Source organism: Canis aureus, chromosome 19, assembly GCF_053574225.1.
Source record: "Canis aureus isolate CA01 chromosome 19, VMU_Caureus_v.1.0, whole genome shotgun sequence".
Taxonomy (NCBI): domain Eukaryota; kingdom Metazoa; phylum Chordata; class Mammalia; order Carnivora; family Canidae; genus Canis; species Canis aureus.
In genome coordinates, this window is record NC_135629.1 from 44,192,947 (window position 1) to 44,209,601 (window position 16,655).

The 16,655-nt window shown below is 43.1% G+C and overlaps 1 protein-coding gene and 1 long non-coding RNA gene across 9 annotated transcripts in view; one reads left to right on the forward strand and one right to left on the reverse strand.

Moving 5' to 3' along the window:
- Window positions 1-16,655, reverse strand: part of LARS2 (leucyl-tRNA synthetase 2, mitochondrial) — a 188,978-nt gene that overhangs the window by 138,923 nt on the left and 33,400 nt on the right. For 5 of the 8 annotated variants that reach the window (XM_077859191.1, XM_077859192.1, XM_077859187.1 and 2 more), the window contains exons 1-3: window positions 15,513-15,668; window positions 10,715-10,968; window positions 4,658-4,786 (exon numbers count right to left, since the gene is read on the reverse strand). In XM_077859191.1, coding sequence (XP_077715317.1) covers window positions 4,658-4,786; window positions 10,715-10,948 — 363 coding nt within the window. In that variant the 5' untranslated portion in view covers window positions 10,949-10,968; window positions 15,513-15,668. Of the gene's footprint in view, window positions 1-4,657; window positions 4,787-10,714; window positions 10,969-15,512; window positions 15,669-16,655 lie in introns of those variants that run through there. The other 3 variants (XM_077859188.1, XM_077859189.1, XM_077859193.1) reach the window with 2 other exon arrangements.
- LOC144290203 (uncharacterized) lies at window positions 5,732-16,548 on the forward strand. Its single transcript, XR_013357990.1, has 3 exons — window positions 5,732-5,832; window positions 14,493-14,602; window positions 14,782-16,548. It is a non-coding gene; the product is annotated as an uncharacterized LOC144290203 (long non-coding RNA).

A 16,655-nucleotide genomic window follows, 5' to 3' on the forward strand; every position in this document is an offset into this window, starting at 1 on the left:
AGGATTACATGCTGGCATCTTCTATCAGGACATGGATTTGGGTATCTGTGATAATGCTCTCTGAAATTCTCTGTTGGAAATGTTCCATATTTTTTTTTCAGTATCCTGTTTAAACTAAAGGGGATAAATGAGATTACCCAGGAAAAGTGAACAAAGGAAAAATAAAAATTAGGGAAGGCAGAGCAGAACAGAACTGGAGGTAAGGTAGAGAAATTCCTTGAAAAACACAACTTAAAATTGACACAGAAGAAAACAGAAGATCTAAATAGCCCTACAGCATTAAGGAGATAGAATCTGTCATTTTAAAACTTCCCACAAAGAAAATGGCATCACTATCCCTGGTGAACGGTATTAGACAATAAGAAAGAATAACATCAATAATACACAACACTTTCAGAAAATAAGAAGAAGGGAACACCTTCTAGTTTGTTTTATGAGGCCAGTATCCCCCTGATGGCAAAACCAGACAAAGACATTTAAGAAAAGAAAATTTCAGAGCAGTATCTCTCACACACATGGGGAGATTAACAAATTGTATACAACAATCTATGCATTAAAAAAATATATTATGACCAAATAGAATTGGTCCCAGGAACACAAGGCTGATTTAAAATTTTTTAAAGAATCAATCAACAGAACACATCCCATTAACAGAATAAAAGATAAAAACTTAACTTCATCTCAATAGATACAGAAAGGTTATTTCACAAAAATCAACCCCGATTCATAAGAAAAACTCTCAGCAAAGTAAGAATAAAGAGTAACTTTTTCAACCTGATAAAGAGAATGCAAAGATAGGAGTGGACTAGGAAAAGTCTGTGGAGTAACCTGGGAGGGAGAAGCCAAAATACAGAAGCACCTGGAGAACAGGGTCTCCATGAGGTCAGGGTGTTTTAAGGAGAAGAAAACAGTCTACCATATTTCATGTTGCTGAGGTTGGGAAAGACAAGGACAGAGGCACATCCAGGGAGGTCACTGGTAGCCTTGAAGAGAGCAGAACCGCCTCATGGGTCACTCCACTTTTTATTTCCCATGCTGTTCTTCGTGTGACTTAAGAGTTATTTCATGTATTTCTACTCAAGAGTAAAGCAAACCAATCAACAAATTAACAGGTTCTAGAAAAAGGCAAAGCTTGCTGAATTTTTCTTTGGCCTATTGACTGATTTTGATACTAAAACTCTGATATTTATATTTAATACAATAGAAATCCCAGTGTTCAGAACAAAGCTGATACTCAGCTATTATTTATTGAATGAATAATACACATTAGACTCTGTTATTATTCCAAGTTAGACATTCCTTTCTTCCTAGAGTGAGAAACATTGAACTTGACTTGAATCCAATCCTGCTCCATCTCAGGGACCAGTCCTGACATTGGGAATGGATTTTAAAACAAACGGGGCACTTGGGTAGCTCAGTCAGTTTAGTGTCTGCCTTCAGCTCAGGTCATGATCCCTGAGTCCTGGGGCTGAGTACTGCATCAGGCTCTCTGCTCAGGAGGGAGCCTACTTCTCCCTCTCCCTTTGCTTGCTTCTCTGCCTACCTGTGCTTGCTCTCTCTCTCTCTGTCAAATAAATAACATTTAAAAATAAAAAAAACAAAACAAAACAGGGATCCCTGGGTGGCTCAGCGGTTTGGTGCCTGCCTTCAGCCCAGGCATGATCCTGGAGACCCGGGATTGAGTCCCACATCGGGCTCCCTGCATGGAGCCTGCTTCTCCCTCTGCCTGTGTCTCTGCCTCTCTCTCTGTATCTCTCATGAATAAATAAATAAAAACCTTAAAAAAAATACTTAACCTAATTAAAAAAAAAAAAAAAGACAAGAAAAAGAAAAAAAACAACAGCAGCAAACTCAATAGGCGCTCATATTGTTGACAATTACACTGAGGTTTGTTTCTCTCTTACCGTATCACTTAAAAAATAGCTGGACAAGATTTCACCAAATTTGGGAGTTATAGATGAAATGATCTGACTTAAGTATGGCTTATGAAAATTAACTAGAAATTAATTTCAGCAGAACCTGGAGGATACCCCAAAAAAGATAGTTTATCATTTTAAACAGTACTGAAACTTAGAAACAAGGCAAACCCTAGGTGCCTATTAATCACACAAACTCAGTCACTGTAAACTAAATAACAAAGAATAGCTTTAGGCACCCACCAAGTCATAGGATGGGTAATACAAATTGTAGGCAATGTTTTATAGTTAAGCTGCTTCTGAGGAGGTAACTCTATGCGGCATGCACCAGGGTGAAGAGAGCAAGGTTCATTTATTAAGTGGTGGTGGCTGACCTCCAAAATAAATCAAATCAATGTAAATAATAATTGCAGCTATCACTTATTAAGGGATTATTATTTTGCCAGACACATGTACTATCTCATTTAACTCACACAACAATCCCATGAGGCAAGAATTACTGTTTTCCCTATTTTAAAGATGAGGGATCCCTGGGTGGCGCAGCGGTTTGGCGCCTGCCTTTGCCCCAGGGCGCGATCCTGGAGACCCGGGATCGAATCCCACATCGGGCTCCCGGTGCATGGAGCCTGCTTCTCCCTCTGCCTGTGTCTCTGCCTGTGTCTCTACCTCTCTCTCTCTCTCTCTCTGTTAGACTATCATAAATAAATAAATAAATAAATAAATAAATAAATAAATAAATAAATAAATAAAATTAAAAAAAAAATAAAGATGAGGAAAGTGGGGATTCATAGCCATGAAATGACTTGTACAGGGTCCCTCAGCAAGAAGGTGGCAGACTGTTGTTCAAATCTAGGTTTTCCACCTGTTAGGTCCAGCCTGACCTTAGGCTTCAGTTACTATAGGGGTCTCCATTTTGTCTCTTGGGCCTGAATAGCTCTGGGCCTGGAGCTCTTCCTTGAGCTTCCTCTGGAACATCTCATCCCATCCAAGGCAATTGGAATCCCACCTACACCCCCTCAACCACCTGCACCCTTTCATAAATGTACAATTTTGCTATAAAAGCCTGATCTTCGGCAATTTGCCTATACTCACTAATTGTCCAAAATAAGTTGGTGTAAGTAAAAAACAACAAGATAAATCCAGTTGAAGAATCACAGTAAGACAAAGAATTATACTTCAGGCAAAGAGCCAATTCACTCTGCACCGTCTCTTTCTAATAAACATAGCAGCAGTGATGGAAAACAATGTCTGGGGGAAATAATATCTGACATAAACCAGGAAGACAAATACCTTTGACTATTAAAGTAGAACACAAATCTCCACATTTGGTAGTATAAAGTTATTAACTCTTCAAGTGACAAAGAGCCATTATAACTTGCCTTCCTTTTTAGGAATACTTCTTGCCAATGTCAGTGCAGCACAAATTTTCAAACCAATTGTGACAACAGATGCACCTAGTTCTCTAAGAAAAAATCTTTAGAATGAACTACGAGGTGGCAGATGTCATTTGTATAGGACCCGGCAGGTTAATCACAGCAACAGCCAGTGGGAGAGCCAGGAAATGTTTAACAGATACCTCCCTGGAGGAAAAAACCCAGAGTTGTAGCATTTTGCTGATGTCCATGGATGATGTCCAGTAAATACTCCCACTGTGGTTGTGATTTCAAGCTACTGAGGTGACTGATCAACACAGAGCTGGAGAGAGATGTGCACAGTGGGCTCTCAGGAGCTGCTGTGAACATGCTCCAGCCAGCCGCTGGTGATCGCTAATATTTACTCGTTATGTACTAGGTGCCAGGTACGTGTTAAATGCTTCATAGCCATTCTCTTTGATCTTTATCACAGGCCAATGGTCAGGTATGGTTTTATCCCCATTTTATAGATGAGGGAATGTCACATAGCTAGTAAATGTGAAGAGCTGGCATTCAAGTCCTGGCCATCTGCTTCAATGGTCTCTGCTCTCAACTGCCCTCCTCTATCTCACCTCTCTGTAAGTAAAGAAGGTATTGTGACCATTCCCGCCCCGTTTTACAGATGATACACTGCTAAAGAGTAAAGAGCAAGCTTTGGGGTAACTGAAATGTGGTGAAGGGGACGGACTCACAACAGCCAAGGAAGGGGCTTTCTCTTCCTGTTCTGGTAAATTTCATCTGTCCTTCAAAACCCAGGTCAGAAATTCCCTTTAGTGGAACCTTTCCCAAATGCCCCATAGTTGTTACACCCCAGATTTTTTTTTCTTATAAAAATTTTTATTTTTCCTTTCTCAAATAATCCTTGCTCATTAAAGAAGATAGAAAATATCAAAAAGACAGAGAAAAGTCTCTTGTGGCCTCACCTCCCCCTCCTCACAGCACTTGATCCCTATTTGTAGTATTGGACTCACTCCCCTACCCAGTGACTATCTATTATGTTTCACCCCTACCAGACCATGTGAACTTCACCTGGGAAGACGGCCTGTGTTACCAACATCTGTAGCTCCATTTAACCCCACCCTGGCCTACCTCCATCCCTAGCACAACACCAAACACACGGCTCCATTAATCCATTAATCCAAGTGCTTTATCAGGTCTTTTAACTTGTACAAGGACACACTAGGCTTTTCATGTTTATCTTCCAAGCTGTCCTGATTTTAACTAAAGTTGGTTCTCTTCATTTTTCTTGACCACGTTACAACATCCTTGCCACCCTGAGTGGGACAGAGCGGGGGGGGAACGGGTGTTCCAGCAGGTGTCTTTCCTTACCTGCATCCCTCTCATCTTCTGGAATCGTGCAATGGTGTCACTGATGGTGTACACACGCACATGGCCCATGTGCAACTTGCCAGAAGGATAAGGGAACATGGAAAGCACGTAAAACTTGGGCTTTGATTTCTGGGAAAGAATGACAAAGAATGACAATGAGCATTTATTTCCCCAGCATTGACTGAGACCTATATGTACATAAAATTTTGGCACTATTTTTTAAAAGTTTAACATTTTTTAAAAGTTTCCTTTAAAAAAAAAAAAGCTGCTCCCATAAACTGACAAAAACATCAAAAACCAAACTTCAAAGCCCTTGTTTAAGCTAAAGAATGTCCAAAATAATGCCTCAAAGTGCTAATTACCCATATATATATTTTTAATCCTTTTCCCCCCTCTTTTCAAAGCTTCCCTTTTAAGACAGTTTCTATCTAGGCCTTAAAGAACTAGATGCTTTTCCAAATGAAGCTCTAATGCATACATCCATATAATTCAAAGACACAATAGTTGAATTACACAGATGTGACACCTCTAAAAATGGAGCCCCTTCCTAAATCCCCTGTAGCTGTATTCAGACCCGGATTTAACAAGTTGACCAGGATCCTGAGGCCCCACTTAGGGCCCTGGCTTTCTCTGCTGTATTGTGAGCTTATCTTTTGACAAAGTTGAAAGGGGAAAGTAATGAGAAAAATCATAGCCAACGAGGCAAGAAGGTTGTTGTTTCCCAGGGGTGATCTACAGACAGCCTCCTGCCAGGGTTAGAGAACCTCCCAGCTGCCAAAGACACAGCTGCACCAGGAGAAACAGAAAAACAGTATGTGTGTCCAAATGGAATGAACACAGGGCGGGGAGTCCTTCTGAGATTGCTGACTTTGGGCTTATACACTGCCCGAGGGGATAAGCCTCCAAAGGAATCATGGTAATATTTAATTGATTGCTAATTAGGGGTCTGTGATTCAAGGGCCAAGGCTATGTTTAATTATCTCCCTCTCCATCCCCCCCTACCTCATTCCATCTCACCCCCACCCCCAGCAGGAGTTTAATACCCAGCCTCCACAGAGTACTTAGGACCTAAGGGCATTTTCCCCAGCTACACAAATCCTGTCCAGGGGACAGGTGCATTCCCGCTACCCAGCCTTAAATGCTCTCATGGCAGGGCTCTCAGAAGAAAGGAAGAGGTAATTGCTTTGTTGGGTCTCTGAGGGTCAGCACCTTCTGATATTACCACTCATTTATTTATTTCTGCCTCCTGTTTTTCTCTTTCTGTCCTTCCTTCCTTCCTGTAGCCCTGCTAGAGTACTTGCAGGTTTTGCTTCTCCAAAAGGAATGAAAACAAAGGCAGAACAGAATATTCGTGACCCTTCTTTCGTGTACAGGGGGGTGGTATATTTTTTGCTAAGTATTTGCACGACTGATCATTGACACAGCCAACTAGAATCAGGGAAGCAGAAGAAACCAGAAATCAGATTCTTTCCAAGTCTCATTTGACCCTTTGCTTTAAACTTCCTGCAGCAAAGAAGTTAAACAAACCTTTAACTGGGCTACTAATATGGGGCAAAACAAACTAGAATTTTCTCTGTACTGCCCAACCCAAAATTACCAAGAGGTAAGTCAAGCTACCAGAAGGAAAGAAAGGGAAAAGAGAATACAGAGGACTCTGGCAAACACACAAACGAGAAAATCGCATAATGCTGGAGTGACAAGTGCAATTGATTTACATAAATGGATGGAAAGCAGCACGCTGGTCACACACTTTTATCAGAAATTGCAGATCCATGATCCTTAGGAAAACCTCAGGAGACAGACAGTCCCTGAGGTGTGGAGGCAATGGGGACTCAGGACTTGCTGTCTTTAAGAAGGAAAGTGACATATAATCCTCTCAGCTTGGAAACCAGTCCCTCAAAGAAGGGGCAAGACTTTACTCTGTCACTCAGTGCAGAATCTGGAGCAAACTGTCCAAACCATTGGAACCTCACTCCTCACTCCTCACAATGGATTAGGTCTATTGCCTTTTCTTTTTTATTTTTATTTTTATTTTTTTTTTATTTATGATAGTCTCACAGAGAGAGAGAGAGAGGCAGAGACACAGGCAGAGGGAGAAGCAGGCTCCATGCAGGGAGCCCGATGTGGGATTCGATCCCGGGTCTCCAGGATCGCGCCCTGGGCCAAAGGCAGGCGCCAAACCGCTGCGCCACCCAGGGATCCCTCTATTGCCTTTTCTTGGGGCATTTTTAGGGGATGTGGGAAAACAGCTATTACACAGAGGTCTTTAGGATCTGGGAAAAAAAAAAATCAATAAAATCCTTGATATAAACCATTTCTGGGTTTTCATTTTAAGTTTTGACATTTAGCCCATTTTTCTTTTATTACCTTCTTTCTGTTATAGTGATTTATCTTTCTATATTATGTTTATTTAATAACTGATCTTACCCCAAACATTTTCCATATACAGTCTCTTCCTGACTACCTCTTTTCTTCAGGTCTGTCCAACAGATTTAATTTATAGTACAATTGAGTGATTCATTACGTACTAACTAAGCCAAACTCCAAAATGGAGCTTATAGAAGATATGCAGAAAAGCACTGCTTAGCAGAAGTCTTTCACATTCATGACTATTTTTGTTTATTGCAGAAGAGGTATTCAGCTTCCCTCATGTCCCTGCCTTTTGCTTTTCTATGTGAATTAAATCATTTTCCTCCGTGATAATGAAATGAGTTTTATCCTCTGGGGATGGCAAGAAGGAATTATGGTTGTTTGTGGTAAAACAGAGCAGGAATCTGACTGAAGGGGAAATTCTCGTAATTATATAAAAGTGTAAGAATGTAAGCCTTTAAAAGAAATTAAGATTGCAAGTGATGGGAAGGGGATGGTTTTTATAAGTGGGACCTATTATTTTTGCCAGCTTCTGATGTCAGGAGAAAAGATAACTTTTGCCTCTTTGTAGATCATGTCCCAGAGCTGTGGTGGAGGCTGGAACGGGCAGAGAGAAGGAGCCCAGAGTCCCAGCTCTGGCCCTAGCGTTGTTACTAACTGTGAAACACTGGGCAAATTCCTTTGCCTTTATGGGCTCAGAAACTGTAAATCAACGGTGAGGCAACAAAAGGTGGTAGGCAGGTATCCCAATAAATTACCAAACCTCCCACTGAGACTCTGTTTTCTCATCTCTCAAAAATTCCCCAGGGTTATTTCAGGGTTAAATGAGGTAATAGAAAGATAGGACCTGACATACTGTAAAATGCTCATTAAATGGAACTTATTTTCATAATGATGATAACGGCAGGACATTCAACTCCTAGAAATTCATCTGGATGCATTTATTTATTTATTTATTTATGTAAATAAATTTATTTATAAAGTTTTTTTTTTTTTTTAAAGATTTCATTTATTCACTCATGAGAGACACACACACACACAGAGAGGCAGAGACACAGGCAGAGGGAGAAGCAGGCTCCACACATGGAGCCTGGCGTGGGACTCGATCCCGGGTCTCTCGGATCACACCCCGGGCTGAAGATAGCACTAAACCGCTGAGCCACCGGGGCTGTCCCTGGATGGATTTTAAATATCTTTACTAGCAGAGTGAGGTCCATTCTAAATGCTTCGAAATCCACTGACATCCACTTGTATTCATAGTCCCTCACAAAGATACCACACATTTTTATCCTCTTGTATCTTTGATTTATGTAACATTTCAGTGAGTAAAATGTGTTCAGCCACATTTTCTCACTTGGTTCTCAAAACAATTCTGTGAGAAAAACAATGCAAAGAAATCTGAGGATCAAAGAGGTGCCACAATCAGGCTGAGGTCTTGAGGCCAAGCCCATAGTACTGGCCCGGCCCCAGACTGGGCATATCGCCCCCTCTCCACCTTATCATTCCCCAGTGCAGACCCAGAGGGGGTGCCACCAGCAGATCACTCTCCACATCCCTCTAGCTACTTCTCCAATTATTGATACACAGTTTATTTTGATCCATTTAATTTTTTAAAAGAATTTATTTATTTAGAGAGTGCATGCACATGTGTGCGAACAGGGGGCAGGGACAGTGGGAGAGGGAGAGAGAATCCCAAGCAGACTCCACACTGAGCGTAGAGCCTGAGGCAGGGCATCATCCCATGACCCTGAGATCATGACTTGAGCCAAAGCCAAGGACCAGAGGCTCATTTATGACTGAGCCACCTACCAGGCACCCTGTGATCCATTTAAATTAAGAAAAAACCAAAAACAATTACTTAAGAATGAAATCCCACAAAAATCAGTAAGCTACAACTTTAAAATGTGTGGCAGCCACTAAATTATAATCTAAACTAAGAAGAAAAAAGACAAAAAGAAATGCTAATTTTACTCTCCTTGTTCAGAATTCAACTGCTCCCTAGTTTGTTTCCAAAATACGTTTAGTTATATGAGTCTGGTTGTGTTGACATGAAGGCTTTTCATGTCCTGCTGAGGCAGACGTCAGGCTTTCAATGTACAATCATGCATCCTATTCAAACCTTCCTTTTTATCATTCCACTTGTTATCCACTATACCTCTCTCAATACCAGATTTTCTTTCTAACCAATTCCCAAAACCATCCTCTTCACTTTAACACAAATAACTGCCCTCAGCACTCTGCACAGTGATCAATCTCCTAGAAGGCAGGAGTCTGAAAAGAACGAGAATCAGGAGATGGGAAAAGGCAAGTCTAGGGAAAAGCAGTCTCGTGCAGTTATATTTACTCAACTGCTTGCCTCTGGCTGAATCTCTTTAATGTTATGTTAAATGTAGAAAGTCTATATTATTTGGTAACTATTACAAAAGGATGGTCAGAACTTGAGAGTAAACCATCTTATAGTGCTTGGCTCTGATCAGAGTCAACATTTCATGTAACACATGACATCTCCCATTTGTTAATTTGACCAGTATCAAAAGGTAAGGGTTACCATACCCAAGACTATCCCCGACAGGCTGGACTCCTAGAGAAGGAGCGCTGCTCCAATATGGCACCCCACGGAAATGGAGTACAACAAAATACTTAAGATAATTATTCAAGGGGAATACCAATGCATCCAGAGCTGAAGTCAAGGACTCACTAACTCATACAGCTGCCACTGTAAGCCTGGATCCCAGCCCCAGATCACACCAGGGAAGGGCTGGCACGTCCCAAACCTTGATGCTGAGATGGCAGAACCAGGTTGGAGGTCACAGTCTATGGCCAGGGGAGAGGCAGGCACTTCTCAAAATATGCAGAATATTAAAAGCTCCACAGGTGAGGGGTCCAGGTGTCATTCCTGGAGCTTCACGTCTGACCCTGCCTGATCCTGGTGCGCTGCCCCACCATGCAATGCACCATGAAGGACCCAACCCCTGCTACGGCTCCAGCCCTGATGAGTCTCTCCAGTAAATGCAGCTCCAGCATGCCCAGTGTGGCACTGTCTGCATGGATCCTGTGGATATGCACCACGCTGAAACCCTAAGCACTGTCTTTGTCTGATCTCATTCAATCACTCACAAGCATCTGAGGCAGCAGGTGGGTACTATTATTAGCACGGTCTATAGGAGATAAGAAAATTGAAGCACAGATTCCACCACTTGGTTCAAGGTCACTCACTTAACTTAATTGACCTTGGGCAATAGGGCCCCGGAGTCCAAGTCCTTAGCCCCTCTTTTCTACCCCCTTTTGTGTGTGTGTGTGTGTGGCACGAGAGCAGTTTACCAGGGGGGGTTGGGGGCCTCTTGGAGGTGACATCAGAGGACTGGAGGAGGTAAAAGAGGGTGCCAAGAGAACACCTGGGGAAGAGCCACCCGGGCAGAGGGAATGGCACATCCAAAGCCCTGGGGTAGTACCGGGCCTGGGATGTGGGAGGAACAACCAGGAGACCCCTGTGGCTGAAGGAAAGCCAGCGAGGTGCCCACGAGTGGGGAGGCAGGGAACAGACTGCAGGGGGCTTTGCAGGCCAGTGTAAGGAGTTTTTATGTCCTACTTAAGGCAGTGGGGATCTTTTGAAGGCCTTTTTCAATAGGAGGATGGAGTGGGCTGATTTACTTTTCAAATGATAACTTCAGCCCTCAGAATACTCACATCAGCTTCGGAAATTTTGGAGGCCTGTTCTTTGATTCGTTGATGCCACCATTTCTCAACATCCTTTCTTGTCTGCAGCGTGTACTCCTTCGTCCACTCTCCCGTGGCACTGTAAATACCTCTGGCACATCCCGGAATCACTCTCCTTCCAACACTGATGATAGCTAGTCCACCATCTAGCTGGTTTTTCAGAAAAGAGATGTAAAAACCCAGTCTCCGGCAGGCAGAAGCCATTGTGCAGAAAGGTGGAAGGCCTTGATAAAGAGAGCAGAGAGCACACTTAGGAGCTGCCCAGAGAACCCTCTCACTAGTTTGTCCTCCTGTTCCACATAGTCTGGTGTCTCCTGAACATGCACATGCTCTCTTATTTTTGATGACTTCCTTTCCTGAAAATAACATAGGAGAACATCAACTGAACAAAACACAAACTTTTTAATGGAAAATATAAAGGCAGTCAGTGTTTCCAGATGCCAAAGATACAAAACTCCTACAGGAGCAAATGGAGACTGCCAGCTGGGCCAGCCCCTGCCACAGGCTCCCAGTCTCCCTTTCCTGAAGACCAGGCCAGGGTCTGTCCAGCACACTTCTCGTCCCATCATCCAGGCTTCAGGAGTTCCAACCACAAGTTGGCTTGGCTTGGGGCTCAGATGTTGCCTTCCAGAGGTGCAGAGACTTGGAGAAATTACTTGCATTTTTCATACATATTGTAAGTTCCATGTACTCATAAACTGAGCCAAGAAATAACTATTATTTATAAGACTGCTTATTCATTTAGTTCTTCATTCATTATTCACCAAATATGTATTGAGTGCCACTAGGTCCACACACTGTTCTAGGCAGTGGAGATACAGCAGAGAACATAAAGTCTCTTCTTTTGTGGTACTTATACATTAGTAAAGAAAAGCAGGTAAGAATACAAACAAATAAATATACGTGTATAATAGTGGTGAGTGCCATGGTGTTTTTAGAATACAACCCATAGGTTGGGGTCCACCAGGACATCCAGCAGCCATTCAAGACTCAACTTGAATGTTTCACTGGCTTTCTCCAAAGGTGAATTCCAAAAATGACCTCGTGGAAGCAGTTTCATGTTTTTCTAAAAGGCTGAGGGGACAGGTCATCAAATATTTAAGACTTATGACTAAATAGCCTAATCTTTCTGCCTTCTTATACAAGACCACGTGAGAAGTGCTACAGTAAAAAAACAGATATAAAACCAAGAGAGAACTAAAGGAAGAACGTGCACTTTAAGCTGGTGTTAATTGTTTGATTCTCCCAAAAATTTTTCCATAGCTACTAGTGTTTGGCCTGTTTTCACACAGGTCCTGGGTCACAGATGTTGCCAAGAGAGTTTATCATAGGCTTGCACAAGTGGGTTTCACACCCACATAAAATGGCATCACAGTGTTGGCATTTTACAAGATGGTCTGCCAAAGATCTTGATATACCAAGTCTCACTGTATTTAACACCTTTTGCCTCTTTGGGGGTGGAAACAGACAAAAAAAAACAAACAAAACAAACAAACAAACAAAAACCTGAAAACCTCCATATCCACTGGGCTAGGCTATTCTAAAGTGTGTAGATGTGACTATAGATATCAAGGTTAACTATATAGAAATGGTTGAATAACAGCAAGTCCATATGACCAACCTGATATATAGACACTTTGTACACTTGAGGCAATTGTATTTATTTTTTAAGGGTTGGGTTTCTACATAATTAGAACTATCCACGGGAGTCATGGATTTCATGGTTCCTTGGCTAAGTCAGCATTTTCCTATTTTTACAAGCCAAAGACTGCCCAATTAGCAAGGAGCACACAGAGATGCCTGCCATTTCTCTCCTGAACTTCATTCCCTAAGAACACATAGGAGAAGGTTCGGGACTATTCTCCCCAACAGAAACAATGGGACACAAAAAAACATAAAAACAAATTAACCTGAGCCACAGTCTCACAAGTTTTTGCTTTCATTGCTTGTTGGCCATTGTGACACATGAAAACCCAGAGTGCAGACAGATCACCAATATGAGCAATATGAAGGGAGGTCATTCTTTCACTGAAAATTCTAAATGTCTCTGTAACATCCTCATATTATATACTAATTGTAAACAACACATACAAGACTATCTACCAATGAGAATAAGCTTTCTAAATATGCTTACATAATACATGGCTCACTGACAACCTCTCCTTTACATAAACCAGTGGTATAGATGAAACTGATCTGGGCATTTAAAGAACTTAAAGTTCATAAAGAAAAAAGCACAAGTAGATTAGAAAGTGATATATTATTTAATGAACGGGAAAAAATTTAAATTAGACCCTCATCCTAAACCATAAGCCAGTGTAAATCCCATACAGATTAAAGAATTTTTTTAAGTATCATAAAACAAGACAAAAATATAAGTATTTAATATATTTTTCCAAGGTGCAGGATGTTCTGTCCTGAGCATAAAGCAACAGAGGAGTTCACAAACCATTAATAAATTTGACTCTGAAGATGTGTCAGTATAACAAAAACACCATGAACAAAATGAGGAAGTAAGCAATAAGCTGAGACAAAATCTTTGCCAAAACTGCAATAACAAAAGATTATCCTACCCTATAAAGAAACATATGAACAGAGAAACGTTGAAAAAGAGACATATGAAAAGAAACATATGAAAAGACAAACGTTGGGGATGCCTGGGTGGCTCAAGCGGTTTAGCACCAGCCTTCAGCCCAGGGCGTGATCCTGGAGTCCCAGGATCGAGTCCTATGTCAGGCTCCCTGCATGGGGCCTGCTTCTCCCTCTACCTCATCTCCCTGTCTCTCTCTTGGTCTCCCTCTCCATGAATAAATAAATAAAATCTTTAAAAAGAAAAAAAAGAGAGAGAGAAACATTAAAAATCCAATTTAAAAAATGGGCAAAGGAAAAATGGAAACAGAAATACAAATGTCTAAGAAACATATGAAAAACATCAACTTAAGAACTGATCAAAAAATGCAAATTAAAACAACAATGAAATATTTTGCTTGACAGATCAGCAAAAATCTGTTAAGTGAAAAATGGGCATGTTTACACACTGCTGGTGAGAATATAAACGGATTCCACCTCTCTGGGGAGCAATGTGGTAACATGTCAAGAATCTTCAAGAAAAATTCACGCCCAAAGTTAAGGGATCCTCAAGACTCAGGGGGACACAGCATATAGTATGATACTGATAAAATAAAGAAAAATTTTCAACTTTAATGTTTGTGGGCCCTGCTCCTGGGCTCCCAGGGAAGCTACACTTTAACACACTTACCAGGGTCAAAATGATTTGGCAAAGTATGGGCTCTCTTTCTGTGTCAGCACACGTTGTATATCTGCTTCGTTTATGAAACAATACAAAAAGGAGCATTCCAAACATAAAGATTTTTAAAAATGGGAAAACCTCCCTGGTTCCCATAAGATTAAAGTCATACAGTCCTGCATATACTAGAAGCATAAACTAAGGTCTGCAACTTTCTGAAACATCCTTTGTCTAATGATTTGCAACTTTTTATGTAAAAAAAAAAAAAAAATGTATACAACCCTACACCAAATGTTCCTTCCCTGGAGCTTATATAACCCCACACCAAATGTTCCTTCACAGGAGCACTGTCTTCTTTGTGAAGATTCTGTACCCCAGCAGCTGTCCTAACTTGGCGTTGAATAAAACCCACTTTCTTTTAGAAATTCTAAAAGGCTTGTTCAATTTGCCTTGACAGGAACTTCCTGATGCTCAGTGCTGTTCTCTTTCTTTGCTTTCCAGGCCCTGCTCTTGGCCACTCCACCACCAAAGCCCTGAGGGGCCCAGCCTCTTCCTGGCAACAGATGCAGCCGTTTTATTAGAGAATTATGCCCATTCCATCGATGTGAAAGGTGTGGCTCGGGTCTTGTATTTAGGATCAACTCGGCCCTTTTCTTCCTTATCTCTGTCTCATCCACTTTCTTGCCTAGATGCTTGGAATCCGGTCTTTTCTCCCACATCCTTCCAAAGCATCAATCCTCACTACTGCACTTCAGAGTAGTCCTGATCTCACCTTCTCTTGGGGCTTAAGGTTAAGCTTTCTGATAACGATGGAGGCAGTGGCTCGTGGTCAGGACGGGACAGGCCTAAGAACAGGGCAGAAATGACAATCCTATATGGGCCGAGAAACCTACCGGAAGAGCAGGAGACGGACGAACAGACTGAACACACGGAAGAAGGAACGAGAGGGCATTTGCGTGCGCCCACCAGAAAATGTGCAAGGGGCCGGGGAAGGTGCATCTTAAAGAAAACAGATTTTGTGACAAAAAATACAGATTTTGGCTTTTGCAAGGACTAAATCCCCTGTGGCGCCTCAGACAATGATTTCCAGTCGGGAACCGTGGGTCGTCTTTGGACGATGAGGAGGTGGCCCCACGTCATCTCTGAGGGCTCCCGAGCCTTCCTACGCGGCGGCAATGACCTCGGGGCACGGAGATGCCCTGGACGGTCCGACCCCCGGCCCAGGGAAGCAAAGATCCGGGGATGAACTAGGGCAGGGGAACTTAAGCACACAACTACGTGACCAGGTGCATTCTCCTGGGGACGGGAGAGCCCAGAGCTATCCTCAGGGCCCGTGGCTGCAGGAGTCTGAAGACCCGGGGCTCAGGGGCTTCCTAGGTCAGAAACGCCCGGCTCCGGGGCCACCTAACCCAGCCCGCGCCTCCCCTTCCTGCCCTCGGCCAGTCGGAGCCTCCAGATGCCGGGGCAGAGGCCTCCCCTCCAGAAGTCCCTCGTCCCTCTGAGCCTTGGGCCGGGGTTTACCTGCTCACAGGCCCTGGCCTGCGGCTCCTCACGCCTCTGGTTCCACTTTTAAGGGAACACGGCCCGGACAGTCACTGTGGGCGCCGCCATGTTGGCAGAACAACAACTTTATCGGTAGCGGCCGGCGCAAACACAGACAGGCGGGGGCGGGGCCCGGGAGGCGGACGCCCGGCAGCTTGTGGGCGGGGCATCTGCGCGGCGGCCCTAGGCTCCGCCCCCCGTTCCCGGGCCCCGCCTCCCGGCCGCAAGCCCCGCCCTTCGGCCCAGTCCTCTGCCGGGTGTCTTTCTTTTCTTTTTTCTTTTATTTTATTTTTTAGATTTTAAAAACATTTTTATTTATTCATGATAGACAGAGAGAGAGAGAGAGGCAGAGACACAGGCAGAGGGAGAAGCAGGCTCCATGCAGGGAGCCCGATGCGGGACTGGATCCCGAGTCTCCAGGATCACACCCTGCGCTGAAGGCGGCGCGAAACCGCTGCGCCACCCGGGCTGCCCCTCTACCGGGTTTCTGACGTCACCGAAACCATTACTTGCAGGTCCGATTATTCCAGTTGCTGCAGACAAGTGAAAGACACCAGTTTGGTGGCCCCGGAATAAACTAGATGGCAGGTGGCGTAAAGAGCACTGGGAGTGTCTTGATGTCAGGATTCGCATCCTACGGAGAAAAGGGAACCCTCTTACACTGTTGGTGGGAATGTGAACTGGTGCAGCCACCCTGGAAAACTGTGTGGAGGTTCCTCAAAGAGTTAAAAATAGACCTGCCCTACGACCCAGCAATTGCACTGTTGGGGATTTACCCCAAAGATTCAGATGCAATGAAACGCCGGGACACCTGCACCCCGATGTTTCTAGCAGCAATGTCCACAATAGCCAAACTGTGGAAGGAGCCTCGGTGTCCATCGAAAGATGAATGGATAAAGAAGATGTGGTTTATGTATACAATGAAATATTCCTCAGCCATTAGAAACGACAAATACCCACCATTTGCTTCGACTGTATGGAACTGGAGGGTATTATGCTGAGTGAAGTAAGTCAATCGGAGAAGGACAAACATTATATGTTCTCATTCATCTGGGGAATATAAATAATAGTGAAAGGGAATATAAGGGAAGGGAGAAGGAATGTGTGGGAAATATCAGAAAG